The sequence below is a fragment of the Candoia aspera genome, chromosome 14 (genome assembly GCF_035149785.1).
Source record: "Candoia aspera isolate rCanAsp1 chromosome 14, rCanAsp1.hap2, whole genome shotgun sequence".
In the NCBI taxonomy this organism is placed as follows: Eukaryota; Metazoa; Chordata; class Lepidosauria; order Squamata; family Boidae; genus Candoia; species Candoia aspera.
Genome location: NC_086166.1, coordinates 6,047,158 through 6,063,991, shown reverse-complemented (window position 1 = coordinate 6,063,991; position 16,834 = coordinate 6,047,158). Strand labels below are relative to the sequence as shown.

Sequence of the window (16,834 nt, the reverse complement as noted above, 5' to 3'; positions counted from 1 at the left end):
GGAATTCTGAGAGTTGAAGTCCAGCATCTTCAAGTTGCCAAGTTTGAAAAACACTGGTGCAAACTATCCTCCTGTTGCACAGAGCAGAATAAAATGTTACTTCACAAGAATCAAAAATAGAATTTGCTTGGTTTTGCCTTCATGTGTGAATCAACCCAAAAACCCTGGTATGCAAGGATGGTTGCCTTGATTTGCTGGTGGAAGGATGGGCTATAAAGATAACATCCATGCTAACTACACAGTTAGCATGTATTTGCAATACATGGCAGTGCCAGTTGGAAAATCCTACTTGTTTTCCAATGAAGGGAAACAAATACAAACCATAGCAACTAATTAAGAGATTATCTGGCCAGAAAAAAATGTAGCATTTTAAAAGACTAACAAATGTGTAATGCATGGTTGACTGCTTTAAGAGGAACATTTTAAGTTTCCAGCTTTCATCCCACGGATTGCAGCGTCAAATACAGATGCAATTTATTTATTTTTATTTATTTATTTTTCAAATTTCTATCACCTCCCATCTCTCCCAAAACGGGGACTCTTTGGTTTATTGGGAAGGTGCAACGTTCTGCACCAGCCGCTTTACACACACGCAGGCACGAATAATCCATAAAGCCCAACCCAACTGATAGGGAATTCTGGGAGCTGGGAAAGCTCCCTCTGCCTGTCTGCCTGAGAACTCAGTCACCTTAAACTCAACAGGACTCAGATCTGTACAACGCCGCACAGATTGGTTGGGAAGAGGCGAGAGCAGCACACTGATTGGTTGATCCCAGAGGAGACGGTGAGACCTAGAGATAGGAAAAGTGTAGAAAAGGCAAAGGCCATGGATCCTCATGTACAGAAAAGACAAAGCTATACATAACATATATCTGTGCGCAGCACGATGCATGGCCTTTTCCTACACTTTCTTGGATTCCTGTTTTTTTATCCGCCTCTATTCTTAACTCTGGGGCACCTCCTAACCGTACTTAACTCTTTGGTTAACTGGGAAGGCGCTTTAAGATGGCGGCGGAAGTGACGGCAGCACGCCCCTCTCCACTCTTACTTATCTCTAGGGGAGGAGGAAGGGCCGGAAGTGGCGCCGCCAAAGGCTTCCGCCGCGGGCAGGTGAAGGAGCGGAGCCAGAGCGGCGGCGTCCGGGTTTCTGGTGCCGCTGCGGCGGGGCTTCGGGAAGCCGCCAAGACGGGCATGAGGGGGCCGGCGCGGCCCGGGCCGGTGAGAGGAGCGGGCAGAGGGCGCGCCCGGGAAGGGCGGGGGCAGGAAAGAATGAAGGGGAGCCACGCTTCCCCTCCCCTTGCGGAGCACAAAAGTGGGCGTGGCGGGTGGGCGTGGCCAGCCCGGGGCGAGACGAGATTGGCATTCGGGTTCTGCGAGGGGGGTGGAATCGGGGTGCTTCTCCAACCGGGCGCCCTCTGCTTTCGGAGGACTGCCGCTCCCATCCTCCCCAGCCCTGCTGGGCGTTTAAGGGGTGGTGGTCCTCCCGCCTCTCTATTCCTGCGGCGAAAGGGTGGGGAGTCGCCCCAAGTTTGGGGCTGCCGAGCTGGGGGTTCCAAGGGTGCTGAGCCAGGGCGGCTGTGGGTGATGGGAATGGTTGCTTGCATTTGAGGGGTGGGATGAGGGTAGGATAGATTCCGCTCTGAAGTGGGGCGCGGAGCCTTTTACACATCGCGGATGCCTTGGATCGATCACCTGCATTTTTCACAAGAACGGGAGGCGGTGGACGTAGTGGCCTTTTTTCCCTGCAACGACAGCCCTGCGAGGGAGGCTGGGACTGGCCCAAGGTCACCCAAGCAGCGTCTGCGGCTGGGTGGGGACTCTACCTTGGCTGCCCCTTCTCCAGTCCCCTGCCAGAAGTACCCAGATCCTTATTCCAACACGATGCGGAGCAGAAACCCGAAATGCCTCTCTTCCGGAGGCTTTTATTTTGTCTCAGAGCAGCGGAGAAGCTCAAGGGCAACGCCGCGCTCCGTCTCGGCCGTTCGGGGCACGTCTGCTGTCCTCTGAAGCTCAGGATGTCTTAACCTCAGAACACCGATTCTCAGCTTTTTCAGCCTGAGACTAAAGCAGGCTTGTCCAGAAGTAAGGCTCACTTTGGAGAGGTGAAGCTGCTCTAAGCCAGAGTTTGTTTTGAAATAAATGAATCTCAAAGGCTTTAGAAAAACCCTCTAACCTTTTATTTTTGAGGGCTGCAGTGCTACACCAGTGCGTTTTCCTAAAGCCTTTGAGATTCGTTTGTTTTTCAACTGTGTTTTAGGCAAAAACCCACATTGATCCTCATGAATAAATTCTTGCAAGATTATTATCAGTCTTTCAGCTAAAATCGGTGTAAACAACTTATACTTATTATTCAGTGATGATGTTGGCCTGTAATTTCTTTGCTGAAGTCAATTCTGGTGCCTCTTTAGGTATTAATGTTATATTAGCCTCTTTCCAAGTCTCTGGCATCTTTTCTCCCTGTAGAGTGGAATTCATTGTACAGGTAGTCCTTGCTTCACAACTGGAACCGGAATTTTGGTTGCTAAGCGAAGCGGTCATTAAGCAAATCTGACCTGACTTTGTGACCTTTTTTGCAGTGGTCGTTAAGCGCATCACTGCAGGTGTTAAGCAAACCAGGTGGTCGTTAAGCAAATCATGTGGTTCCCCAATGATTTTTTGCTTGCCGGAAGGCAGCCGAGAAGGTCAAAAATGGTGAACGCAAGACACTGTGATGGTCATAAATGCGAACCAGTTGCCAGGCACCCAAATCATGATCATGTGACTGTGGGGAAAGCAGTGACGGTTGTAAGTGTGAGGACTGGTTGGTTTTCCAGCATTGTAGTAAATTTGAACTGTCACAAAACGAATGGCCGTTAAGCAAGGACTACCTGTACTTTGTAAAGGTTGTAAAAGTTCATCCTCAAAGCATTTATAATGCAAACTCAAGAGTCCATCTGGTCCAGGCACCTTTCCTGGTTTACTCTTTCTAATTGCTTCTGTGATTGACCTTATCGTCACGAGTCCATTCATAATTTGTCTTTGTTCATCTGTAATTCTCAGTAAATTTTGTTTTCTCAGATACTCATCTATCTTCCCCAAGGGGATATCCTGCCCCTTATACAACTTAGAATTTGTTGTTTATTCATTTAGTCGCTTCCGACTCTTCGTGACCTCATGGACCAGCCCACGCCAGAGCTTCCTGTCGGTCGTCAACACCCCCAGCTCCCCCAGGGACGAGTCCGTCACCTCTAGAATATCATCCATCCATCTTGCCCTTGGTCGGCCCCTCTTCCTTTTGCCCTCCACTCTCCCCAGCATCAGCATCTTCTCCAGGGTGTCCTGTCTTCTCATTGTGTGGCCAAAGTACTTCAGTTTTGCCTTTAATATCATTCCCTCCAGTGAGCAGTCTGGCTTGATTTCCTGGAGGATGGACTGGTTTGATCTTCCTGCAGTCCAAGGCACGCTCAGAATTTTCCTCCAACACCTCAGTTCAGAAGCATCTAACTTCCTTCTCTCAGCCTTCCTTATGGTCCAGCTCTCGCAGCCATATGTTACTACGGGGAACACCATTGCTTTAACTATGCGGACCTTTGTTGTCAGTGTGATGTCTCTGCTCTTGACTATTTTATCGAGATTTGTCATTGCTCTTCTCCCAAGGATTAAGCGTCTTCTGATTTCCTGACTGCAGTCAGCATCTGCAGTAATATTTGCACCTAGGAATACAAAGTCTTTCACTGCTTCTACATGTTCTCCCTCTATTTGCCAGTTATCAATCAAGCTGGTTGCCATAATCTTGGTTTTTTTGAGGTTTAGCTGCAAGCCAGCTTTTGCATTTTCTTCTTTCACCTTCATCATAAGGCTCCTCAGTTCCTCTTCACTTTCAGCCATCAAAGTGGTATCATCTGCATATCTGAGAATGTTAATGTTTCTTCCAGCGATTTTAACTCCAGCCTTGGATTCCTCAAGGCCAGCTTGTCGCATGATGTGTTCTGCGTACAAGTTGAATAGGTAGGGTGAGAGTATACAGCCCTGCTGTACTCCTTTCCCAATCTTAAACCAGTCCGTTGTTCCATGGTCTGTTCTTACTGTTGCTACTTGGTCGTTATACAGATTCTTCAGGAGGCATACAAGATGACTGGTATCCCCATACCACTAAGAACTTGCCACAATTTGTTATGGTCCACACAGTCAAAGGCTTTAGAATAGTCAATAAAACAGAAATAGATGTTTTTCTGAAACTCCCTGGCTTTTTCCATTATCCAGCGGATATTGGCAATTTGGTCTCTAGTTCCTCTGCCTTTTCTAAACCCAGCTTGTACATCTGGCAATTCTCGCTCCATGAATTGCTGAAGTCTACCTTGCAGGATCTTGAGCATTACCTTACTGGCATGTGAAATGAGTGCCACTGTTCGATAGTTTGAACATTCTTTAGTGTTTCCCTTTTTTGGTATGGGGATATAAGTTGATTTTTTCCAGTCTGATGGCCATTCTTGTGTTTTCCAAATTTGCTGGCATATAGCATGCATTACCTTGACAGCATCATCTTGCAAGATTTTGAACAGTTCAGCTGGGATGCCGTCATCTCCTGCTGCCTTGTTATTAGCAATGCTTCTTAAGGCCCACTCAACCTCACTCTTCAGGATGTCTGGCTCTAGCTCACTGACCACACCGTCAAAGCTATCCCCAATATTATTATCCTTCCTATACAGGTCTTCCGTATATTCTTGCCACCTTTTCTTGATCTCTTCTTCTTCTGTTAGGTCCTTGCCATCTTTGTTTTTGATCATACCCATTTTTGCCTGGAATTTACCTCTGATGTTTCTAATTTTCTGGAAGAGGTCTCTTGTCCTTCCTATTCTATTGTCTTCTTCCACTTCCGCGCATTGCTTGTTTAAAAATAATTCCTTATCTCTTCTGGCTAACCTCTGGAATTTTGCATTTAATTGGGCATATCTCCCCCTATCACTGTTGCCTTTTGCTTTCCTTCTTTCTTGGGCTACTTCTAGTGTCTCAGTAGACAGCCATTTTGCCTTCTTGGTTTTCTCTTTCTTTGGGATGTATTTTGTTGCCGCCTCCTGAACAATGCTGCCAACTTCTGTCCAGAGTTCTTCCGGGACCCTATCTACTAAGTCCAGTCCCTTAAATCTATTCTTCACCTCCACTGCATATTCCTTAGGAATATTAGTGAGCTCATATCTAGCTGATCTGTGGGTCTTCCCTAATCTCTTTAGTCTGATCCTAAATTGTGCAATAAGAAGTTCGTGATCTGAACTACAGTCAGCTCCAGGTCTTGTTTTTACCAACTGTATAGATGTCCGCCACCTTTGGCTGCAAAGAATGTAGTCAATCTGATTTCGGTGTTGTCCATCTGGTGAAGTCCATGTATAAAGCCGTCTCTTAGGTTGTTGGAAGAGAGTGTTTGTTATGCAGAGTGAATTGTCTTGGCAAAATTCTATCAGCCTATGTCCTGCTTCGTTTTGTTCTCCCAGGCCATACTTACCTGTAATTCCAGGTGTCATTTGACTGCCCACCTTAGCATTCCAGCCTCCCGTGATGATAATAACATCTCTTTTAGGTGTGTTGTCCAGTAGGTGCTGCAGATCCTCATAGAACTGCTCTACTTCAGCTTCTTCAGCGTTTGTGGTTGGGGTGTATATTTGGATCACTGTGATGTTAGATGGCTTGCCCTGAATTCGAATTGAGATCATTCTGTCGTTTTTTGGATTGTATCCAAGCACTGCTTTAGCCACTTGACTATTAGTTATGAAGGCTACTCCATTTCTTCTGTGGTCCTCTTGTCCACAGTAGTAGATCTGGTGGTCATTTGATGTGAAGTGGCCCATTCCAGTCCATTTCAGTTCACGGACGCCCAAATGTCTATCTTTAATCTTGACATCTCACCAATAACCACATCCAATTGGCCCTGGCTCATAGATCTTACATTCCAGGTTCCGATGGTGTGTTGATCCTTAGAACATCGGATTCGCCGTTCACCACCAGCACCGTTGGCTGCTAGCCGTCCTTTCGGCTTTGAGCTAGCTGCGTCATCACGTCTGGGGCTAGTTGAGCTCATCCTCTGTTCCTCCCCAGTAGCATTTTGACCATCTTCCGACCTGGGGGTCTCATCTTCCAATGGTATACCGACATATCTCTGGTTGTACTGATCCATTGAGTTTTCATGGCAAGAATACTGGGGTGGGTTGCCATTACCTTCCCCAGGGATCGCATTTAGCCTGACCTCTCTGTCATGACCTTCCCGTCTTGAGTGGCCCTTCACGGTTTAGCTCATGAAATCATTGAGGTGCTCAAGCTCCAGCACCACGACAAGGTAACGATCCTTTGCTGAAGTCAGAATAGTATTAATAAAATGTTTTTTGTGTGGCCACACTGTCCATTGATACTGTATTTCCCTCTTCAATATCATTTTCTTTTTCTCTTTGCAATTTAAAAGCCAACCCTGGCTGAGGGTGGTGGGTAGACCCAGCCTGCAGCATCCCGGGATCTGGGTCAAGATGCTAAGCCAGCGCTGCTTTTCGTTTTCTTGTAGGCAGGCTGATTCTCGAACTCTTCAGTTGCCCCCTAAATCCATTCAGAAGTGAAATGGCGTTTGTTTCAGCCCAAGGGCCCACGGTGGTCGACCAGACCACTTTGATGAAAAAGTACCTCCAGTTTGTGGCGGCTCTCACTGATGCGAACACACGTAAGTTTCTTTTTGGCGCTCGTTTTCTGTTGGCGCCGACTTTGAACAACTTTTGTGTGGATCGTGGTTTGCAAATTGTGGGTTGTCTTCCGGAATGCGTACTCTTTCCTCTCCTGTGGATTCTTACGGAATTGTGAATTCTTGAACCTGAATATATATATATTTTTAGTAACCTGCTGCTAAGCCTGGGCAGTAATAAAAGTCCTCATTTGACCACTAGCCTGTTAGCACTAAGTGGTAAGCCAGGATTCGTCAGAATGTTGGGTTATCAGTAAGATGAAAGCAGTTTAGGACATGCTTCCTGACTGCTGTTCCCTTTTCTGAGCAGAAGAAGCCAGAAAGCAGAAAACAATGCCAGGGTCAGAAAACACAGTGCAAAATGTAGATGGCGAAGATGGAATTTTATAAGCAATATTAGTCCACTGGTTCTCCAGCTTTGCAATACAGATAGTCCTCGACTTACAATTGTTCATTTAACGACGGTCCGAAGTTACGACAGCCTCAGCAAGGGCACTTTAGGGCCTGTAAAGCACTTCCGAGCATCGCAAAACATCGCACCCCCCCCCGCAGTCACATGATTGCATTTTGGGCGCTTGGCAACCAGCTCCTATTTACAGCCGGCTGCAGCGTCCCATGGTCATGTGATTGCACTTTGTGACATTTTTTGCTGTTTCCCAGCAAAAAAAAAAGCCCATTGGGGAAGCCGGGTTCACTTAACGACTGCTGTAAAAATGGTTGTAAAATCGGGTCCGGTCATGTAGTGACTCGACTTATGACCGCAATGACTTACGATGGAAATTCTGGTCCCAATCGTGATCGTAAGTCAGGGACTACCTGTACCACACCTGCTAAAACGCTGAAACAATTTGTGCTGAATGGATTGAATGACTTTATTGGGGTTATAGCTGCCTGAGAAAGAAAAATGCTGCTGTTCATAATTAAATTCCATCCATCACAGGAACGCTCAAACTTTTGAGTAGCACAGCTGCCCAGCGCGGGATTGTGTAGATGACACAACTTGCTCCTGTTATGCCAGGCAAGCCTGCAGACGAAGCAGGCAAAACAAAACCAGGACAAGGTTTTGATGGCCCTCCCATTTTGCCTGCAAAACCCTGATTGGGTTAAAATGTTTGGGGCACCGCCTGCAAGTCGCTGATTATCTTTTTTGGGGGTGGTGTTGGTGTCATGGCCCAGAGTTTGAGAAACCTGGCTTCACAGTGGTACAAATTGGATGCTCAGTTGCGTTTTCGCACCGGAGAGGGGAGAGAATGCTACGCGAGGGCAGCTGACAATTTACAAACCCAGGTTTGGATGCAGCCATGTAGTAAAGGCGGTATAGAAAATAAATAAAAACATAAAAAATTTCGGGCATGCCTGGAGGCCTAACGAAGAAGCAAATGATGAGCATTGTCTTCCTCGAACCCCACAAAAATAACTTGGGTGTGAGTGCCTGGGGATGAATGTGTGTGAAGGTGCATGGCTGGGAGTTGTGATGTGTGAAGCTTGACACAGGGGTCATGAGAGTGAAACTGATAAGATCTGATTGCTTCTTCAAGGGAGTCCAGACAATGCCTTTCTGCCGCGCTTCAGAGGTATTTAATCCCCTGCCTTTTGTTCTTGCTTTGCAGCCGATGAAACGAAACTGAAGATGATGCAAGAAGTCAGTGAAAACTTTGAGGTAACGCTTGAGGATGCTTGGTAGGTCTGAATATTGGGGCCATTCTGGGTTGGAGGAGCTTCACTTCTTGGCTAGAAAGGTTCTACCAGAAACCTGGGAAGCTGCTGGGAGATTTGCTGACGTATGCTGGAAGAGCTGAAGCAAAGATCTGACTAAGAAGAAGACGGCTTCCTGCATCCCTGTTGTTCCTTGCTGGAAGGATTGCTTGGAGATGCGGGGGCTCTTTGTGATAAAGCGGGTGCTGGTGTTGAGGGACGTCTCAGTCTCCAGACTGGGATGCAGGGAAAGGGCTGCTCCACTTAAGGGTAGGCGGAAATGGACTTAGGACCAAGGATTTGTGGTTGGTCGTCAGAGTTTGCCCAAGGTTGCGTTAAGCCATTGTGTGGTTGGCTTCATTTTGGCCTTCTGTCAGTTCTTGGGCAAGCCGTTGTGGTTTCCAAACCTGGCTGAAGAGCACAGCATGGTGAAGCAAACCAGGTGTTGAGGTGTTTAGACTAGATGATCTCCAAGGTCTCTTCAGACCCTTTTGTTCTCTGGTGCTATGGCTTGGCAGGCTGTGTGCGTGTCAGCTGTTTTAAGAGTTTCTGGCCTGGTCCCTTTTAACAGCAGCAGGGGGTTTTTGGTAAGCGACTGACCGTAAAGCTTGGAGCGTTCCTCTGCCTGGTGCTTAAAATCTTATTTTCTCTTACCAGAATGTAACCTCATCTCCTCAGTATTCCACATTCCTGGAACACATCATCCCTCGCTTCCTTACGTTTCTCCAAGACGGGGAAGTCCAGTTCCTGCAGGAAAAACCCGCACAGGTATCCTCTGAAATAATTCTTTATTCAGCAGGGGTGGCCTTCAGTCTCTTCCATGGACCTTTCTCAAGCAGCTGGCTAAAGACCAAGCAGACGTCCTTCTTCCTCAAAGCAGCTTGCTTAATGACCACAATTGGGACTGGAATTTAGTTGCTAAGTGATCCTTAAGCAAATCTGGACTCGATTTTATTCCCCTTTTTTGTGGCAGCCGTTAAGTGAATCACCATGGCCGTTAAGCAAACCATGTGATCGTTAAGCAAATCACGTGGTTCCCTGTTGATTTAGCTTATCAGAAGTTGGCGGGGAAGGTGGAAAATGACAGTCACATGACTGTGGGATGCTGCAACAGCTGTAAATGTGCCACAGTTGCCAAGTGGCCGAATCACTATCATGTGATCGCAGGGACGCTGTGATGGTCGTAAGTGCAAGGAACGGTCGTAAGTCAGATTTTCAATGCCCTCATAACTCTGGATGGTCACTAAACGAATGGTTGTTAAGCGAGGGCTACCTGTAAACTTAAAACTGGTTGGCCATCCTTATTGTGAAATACGTACGCCATCATTTTAAATCTTGGAAGGAAGGTGAAATTTCTGTTAAAAGACAAGGCCTGCTTCTGATGGAGTTCTACTCCGTGTAATTTTCGTGGCAGTAATATGAAAGATTTAGTGCGTCTTCTGAGACCTTTTTTTGAACTTCCCAATTTTACTTGCCACCCTAAGAATTCCTGGTGTGTCTCCTTGAAACGATAATGGGATTTGGCCCTGCTTAGCTGGACTTGATTATTGTGCATTTTTACATGTTACCTAATTTTTTTTTTAATGTAAAATCTTGCTTAAGCTGTTAATGAATTTAACAGATTTGCAGACAACGCACAGCTTCCTTTAGCATTATAATTTGTGCCTTTTGTGTTTAATTTGTGTCTTTAACACATACAAGTTTATCATTCAAAGCTGAGTCTATTCCCCATTTTTTTCTCTCCCCTTCTGCAGCAACTGAGAAAATTAGTTCTGGAAATAATCCATAGAATACCAACCAATGAACATCTGCGCCCTCACACAAAAAATATCTTATCTGTGATGTTTAGATTTCTAGAGGTAACTGTATTTGGCAATATTCTCTGCATCTTATTCCAAACTTGCAATATGGGGATCTGGATTTTGCCGTTGTTTAATAAATCCTTCCCCCCCCCCCATGTTTAGACTGAAAATGAAGAAAATGTTCTTATTTGCTTGAGGATAATCATTGAACTTCACAAGCAGTTCCGGCCACCAATCACACAAGAGGTAAATTATTTTCTGGCAAAAGTTTTTAACTTACGGGGCTTTTGAGATACTTTCTGATGGGCTGTTTTATAAATTATCAGGTTTTATTTATTTACCAAATTTATATGGCTGCCCATCTCATAAGAAGTGACTCTGGGCAGCGGACATGAGTGTGATGTGTAGCACTTTTTGCTCCCCGTGTTATTTTTGCCCAATCAGATTGAATTAATGTAGAAAATCGTTGTGCCTTTTTGGTAAATGTGTGAGAGGTTTGGGACACACCTGGAGTATTATAGTTATGTGGGGAATTTAGATTAATGACAGGAAGAGTGGTGGATCTGCGTGGATAGTTTGTGAAAATTTAAAACGATGGTTATAAAGGAATTTGCTGCTTTAACCAATTTATTGGCTAGTGAACCAAAAGAGTTTGAAGGTTTGGGATATTAAAATATATGAGTGTAAGCTTTGGTCCTTTACGTGCTTGCTTGGAAGTAATTCTCATTAAGCTGAGCAATAATGTTTAGATCGCCAAATATAAGATAGGGCAGTTTTTTCCTCTCCTCCTCCTCCCTCCTGTAGACTCCCCAAGGCCATCATAAAAAACCTTTTCCAAATCCTTGTTATGCAAAGCATAGAACCTGCTAAATGCAACTTGCATCACTTTTCTGTGTACACTGAAGTATATGGTGATGTTGTTTCTTAATCGTACTATTTTTAGTTTCGCATTTTAATCAAAAGTTAATTTTCGATTCAAGTCCTCCTTTTAACTCTTAAATTTCTCTAAGCCCCCTAGAGTCTGGGTGGCTTCAGGCAGCTGGACAAATTGTGCAAATGGAAAGCATGGGATGAAGTTCTGAAGGAGTTTGGGCCATTATGTAATGGATATCGTTTGTATAATTGTCTGCAAATAATTTCTGTTATATCCGTTACATAGTGTGCACATGGTGAAAATTACGCAGTTTCACAGATGGTGTAAAATGATGCCGGTGAGAAAAACATACACGCTGTGTACCAGGGACAGCTGCATTTCTCTTGCAAACCACCATTTATCCCCAGGCTGAGAATTAGGAGCTGTTGCAATAAGGCCTAATTGATACCGAAGCGTATTCCGTCCATATTACTATTTAACGTTAATAAGAACGCAGTCCATTTTGAAGCATATTCCATCCATATTAAACCTGTATCTGTCCTGACAGGCAGGAACCACGCCGAGATGAGGCATAGGTCTCTCGTGTTTTATTACTGCTAGAGTAGACAGAAAATCCTACCAAACTGAAGAAGCGTGGGAAAACCCAGACAGATAAACCCCAAAAGTCAAGCCGGGTCTGTTCTGTGTCTCTCTGAATGACAGCTCAAACTCTCTCTACTAAGCGTGCGTTTTCCCCCCTGGATAGGGGCCCCCTCCTGCTCACCGTCAGTGCTCATGACAGTATCTCAGTTACTCCATTTCAGATTCTGAGAGGAGAGGGCTTTGTTGATGTCTTTTCCCTACAGATGATTATTTGTGCTTGAAGGCAAAAGATTAGAGAGAACCTGGAGCCTAGCTGAGCTCCTCTAGTTGGGTTGGGTGGACGATAGGTCTCCCCTTATGGGCTCCTCAGGCAGCAGATCCTGGGGCTCAGTTGACTTCTCGCAAGAATAGAATTCTTGGGATTCAGATTTCAAAATAAGGTTTCTCATACGTTTTTCCCCCTTTCCACAGATCCATCACTTCTTGGATTTTGTGAAACAGATTTATAAGGAACTACCAAAAGTAGTGGTAGGTAATGTGTTGATGGCATTACTGCTTTTCTTCTACACAGTTTTTTTTTTTTTGGGAAGCCCTTGGTCTTGATCCAGTGTCACTGAATCCCCAGTGGCTTCTCTACAGTTTTCCTAAAAGAGTCCCTTATCCCAGGACCCATCACTTCCAGTTAATTTCACATCGCAGCCTGCGACCTGCAGCCAGGGTGACGTCTCGATTGTGTTTCTCACCCCAGAATCGATACTTCGAGAACCCGCAGGTCGTTCCCGAGAACACCGTCCCTACCCCAGAAATGGTGGGCTTGATCACGACAATTGTAGTGAAAGTAAATCCGGAGAGAGATGACAGCGAGACCAGATCGGTGGGTACAAGCAAAGGCACATCTTGAAAATCTCTGACTTTAAGTTCTGTCCCTTGCAATCTTGTAAGTCTTTTGTGGGTGTCAGAAAAGCCAGCTGTTTACCACTGTCACATGAGCAGAACATATGCAAGAAAAGATTACTTATTTAATGACAGTCTAGGCTTGATCCATCGTTAATTGATACAAACCAGACAAATCCACAAACAGGCCTTCTTTAACCTCACGGCCCAAATCTGGGCCTTTAATGCATTACTGCCTTGCAAAGCTCAGCGCACATTTTTTTTTTATTTTCCAGCACGCAGTCATTCCTCGTGGCTCGCTTTCTTTGAAAGTTTTAGCAGAACTTCCCATAATTGTCGTCCTCATGTATCAGGTTCGTATGAAACTGTTTTCAGCCACGTCTCAAGTCCCATTCTTTACTTCCAGCAAACGCTCTGGCACTTTTTTCTTCTTTCTGCCATCAGAGATAATAGCTGTAATTTCGTGCTCGTCAAGTTCTGAACACTTTTGCTATTCTTCTCAAATTACTTAAAGGCGGAAAAAGGAAAGGAAAGAAAAGTTGGTGGCTGTCCTCCCCTAACACACCTTTTTGTTTTTTTTTTTTTCTTAGCTCTACAAACTGAATATTCACAACGTGGTAGCAGAATTTGTGCCCTTGATCATGAATACTATAATTATTCAGGTGTCCAACCAAGCCAGGTATGCATCAGGAACAAAACCTTTAACAAATCCTGAACTGTGTAAGGAAATGCATGCTGCTGATGTGGAGCGAAGGGGAACAGATTCCACCAATCCAGCATCAAATTTCAGAAGAGAAACCCCATTAGTTACAGCAAGAAAAGGCACCACAGTTTTTAGACATCTTAAGACGGAGAGATGTATTTCCAAAACCTCCTTGAATTGGAAGCTGTTTTCCTAAATCTGTAGTCTTTAAGGCAGGGAGTGGCAAGATTTGATTTATTTGTTTGTTTGTTTATTTCAAGCTGAAGGCTGTGTTTGAGAGTTCTATCCAAAAAGGGACAGGCCAGGACAAAAATTGAATGTAATTTAATTACAGTCGCCTTATTTAACTAGGTACAGGCCATATCCTTGCTTTCCATGGGTTTAACAGTTATTTGTCATATGAAGCACTGCAGTTGGTTGGTGACAAAGGGGGGGTTCGTGTGGGATCAAGATTTTGGGGGTCCCCATCCTGGTTTGAGATGTAAGCTTTTGGTATCATGGACTTTTGAATATTATTTTGCTACCTTAAGAGTGCAGGGCTGTGTATACTACTTAGGAGTAATCCTCACTGAATATAGTAGTTCCCCCCCCACCCCCCCAAAACAGGGCCATTTTTAAGCCTTTCTTTTTCATAACAAATATGCGAACATTGAGAAGATTACCTTTTTAAAAAGAAAGTAAGCATGCATGCGAGAAAAGAATTTTTCATAACAAGGAGCTTGCTTTGTGTTTAGGGGTTACAAATATGTGCCACAAGAAGCACCTTCTTAGGAGAGGCATTTTTTGCGGGGAGGGGAGCAGAATACCTGGGTGCTTGGCTGAAATAACACAGCCAATGAATAGTTGTTTTGATAAAGTCTGCCTTCCACTTTCAGGCAGAATAAAAATTACAATAAGGAATTATACGCCGACTTCATTGCTGCGCAGATCAAAACATTGTCGTTCCTGGCTTACATTATAAGAATTTATCAGGTGAGCTGTGATAGAGGTCTGAGGAACTGGATGGCAACGATCCGCAGAAGCTGGAGAAACCAGACAAAATGTCTTAACTGGGTGCCATGAGCCAACACTAAAAAAACCAGCACTGTATTTCTTTTATGTATCTTAGATAACATATATTTTATGTACTTTAGAATAGTCCTATGTTCTAATCTTCTAACTTGTTCTCTTTTACTCTGTGCAGCTTTACTTAGCCATTTTTAAAATTTCTCTCCCCCTTTATCCCTGGGAAATTAGTCATGGAACTATGCTGAAATTTGGTCAGTGGCCATATTAAAGGTGGTGATGATTAAATCTTGAGGACTACCGGAGGCTGGAGGAAATGGGTCAAGGAGAGGAAGCAGATATTTTTAGTGGTTTCTCCAATTTGTACGCCGCAAATTTCATGTCGATGAATGGCAGCTTACAGCAGTTAAATCTCCATGGTCCACGTAACAGTGTAGAACAACAGAACATCCACAATGAATATGAAATAGTAAATGTCCATAGTAAATGATAGACATTAAAACATCCATGGAACAAACACTAAAATGTCCACGTTACAGGATAATTATAAAGTAACACTCTATTGTCATAATAAGTTGACAATCTAGTATATTCCATGATATTTACGTAGCACCTCATAGTTAACAGTGACCAGTAATGTTGGTGCCCTCTGGAATAGTTCAAACCTTAGTTCTTTCTGGAAGGCTGTGGCAGTCGGGACCAATCTAATGTCTCATTTTCTCCTCCCTCTTCTCTCTCCACGGTCCTCCTTCAGATTCTCCAAATCAGTCTTCTCAACCTCAACTCCAGAAAATATTTGGAGATACTTCCACGGAGATAGTTTATATAGGGACCTCCTAGGAGGAAATTGGGGTCTTGATTGGTAGGTGTTGAAGCTGCCTCTGTTAGAAGGAAATCATGGGAATGACTACACATTTCTGCTGCTTATCTAGGCGGCTTGAGATATTGTTTCCTAAGTTGGTGGCCTCGGGATGCATTGGGCAACAGTTCTTGTCATTGCCAGCCAGGCATGTCCCTGTACTTTGTTTGGAATCCAGCACAATGGAAAGTCAGTCTTACTTACACTTCCTCTAAGTTACTCTTCCTTGGGATATAAACAGTGGAGGTTATATCTATAATATGGAGGTGCATTGTCTTTTCTTTTTTCACTTTGCCAGGAGCTGGTGGCTAAGTATTCTCAGCAAATGGTGAAAGGAATGTTGCAGTTACTGTCCAACTGTCCAGCCGAAACAGCTCACCTGAGGAAGGAACTTCTCATTGCGGCCAAACATATTCTCACCACGGACCTGAGGAGCCGTACGTACTTTTGCCCCGTTTAGATAGTTGCCCGCAGTGTTGGGGAAACGGCGATAGGTAGATGTGGGATGCCATTGCTTTAAAAAATGCTGGGCCATCCCATGGGTGGTCTTGTTAAGGCCATGTGATCTCTGCAAGGGTGGTTTTTACAATTGCTGGGAAGTTTGCAGTCTTCTATTAAAAGCCACGTGCAAGATTTTGCTCAGTGTTGTGGGCTTCTCCAGTCACCCTGGGGATGGTTCCAGGCAGACGTTCCAGGGTCAGCTTCCCCAATCACTTAATAAGGATGATGATGGTGCAGTTGTGGCCTGTGCATTTGTACAAGGCATAGTGTTTCCCCCAAATTCCACCTCCTATACTAGTGGGGCAGGTAGAAATTCAACACATCCATTATCCATTTGCAGCCTCCTCCTCCTCGTTCTTCATTGCATACACTGCTCGGATTTCTGCCCGGTGAGGCAGCCCTTCATGGTTTTGGTGGACCTTAAAGCGAAACTTCAGATATCTCTCTTTTAAAGCTCTTGAGATACTTGGATGGTCCCAGGGAATAACTAAGGACTTTATCCCAACATTCTCACAGGAGATGTGCTTCTCTTAACTGTCTTGTATGTATGTCTCCTTCTTACCTTTCTTACATGCTGGTTACCTAGCAGAGCTTTCAGAAGGGAAATTCCGGCATAACACTCAATTCAAAAGCCCTGATTGTGAGAGAAAATTTGCCCTGGGCCTTGTAATTCGTGGCTTGTTAGAAGCAGCAGCTGAAAATTCTGGAGCGGATGAAATAATATGGGGGAAAATTTTGGTTTTGCTTTGTATTCAGTCTGGCTTGAGGGGGGAAAGGAAGGATGAAAAGGGAGTGTTGACTAGCCGGTGCCATCAGCCAGCATGTTTTCACATGGAAGTAGTTCCTCTGTGACCCTTGTATTACCAGCTTAAGTTAGTTGAAACATCTTAATAATCCTTGTTGCTTTCACTACAGTATTCATTCAAATTTTTGTTGCAGAGTTTATCCCGTGCATGGACAAATTGTTTGATGAATCCATACTCATAGGCTCCGGCTACACGGCCCGTGAAACTCTCAGGTGTGTAATTGTAATGGTGTGTGGGAAAGGCCTTGGGAGACTAGGCCCAGAGATGCTGCCTAGGGAACGGTCAGGTAAGAGAGGGCACAGCCCGCAGCTGCACAATGGGTGGAGCAAGAGGCTCAGAAGGGACCCTCCCTAGTTTCTTGGGCTCTAAAGGAGATGGGGGAGAGATGCTGCCAAAGGAACGGTCAGGTAAGAGAC

General features: G+C 44.8%; 1 protein-coding gene across 1 annotated transcript in view; it reads left to right on the top strand.

Moving 5' to 3' along the window:
• The first annotated feature begins 1,137 nt into the window (after positions 1-1,137).
• The window catches only part of TRRAP (transformation/transcription domain associated protein), a 141,852-nt gene continuing 126,155 nt past the window's right edge, over positions 1,138-16,834 (top strand). The window contains exons 1-13 of the mRNA XM_063314921.1: positions 1,138-1,218; positions 6,527-6,679; positions 8,308-8,357; positions 9,050-9,160; positions 10,147-10,251; positions 10,357-10,440; positions 12,122-12,178; positions 12,399-12,524; positions 12,820-12,897; positions 13,135-13,223; positions 14,123-14,219; positions 15,410-15,548; positions 16,552-16,630. Of these exons, the coding sequence (XP_063170991.1) occupies positions 6,580-6,679; positions 8,308-8,357; positions 9,050-9,160; positions 10,147-10,251; positions 10,357-10,440; positions 12,122-12,178; positions 12,399-12,524; positions 12,820-12,897; positions 13,135-13,223; positions 14,123-14,219; positions 15,410-15,548; positions 16,552-16,630 (1,115 nt within the window). The 5' untranslated portion in view covers positions 1,138-1,218; positions 6,527-6,579. The remainder of the gene's footprint in view (positions 1,219-6,526; positions 6,680-8,307; positions 8,358-9,049; positions 9,161-10,146; positions 10,252-10,356; positions 10,441-12,121; positions 12,179-12,398; positions 12,525-12,819; positions 12,898-13,134; positions 13,224-14,122; positions 14,220-15,409; positions 15,549-16,551; positions 16,631-16,834) is intronic.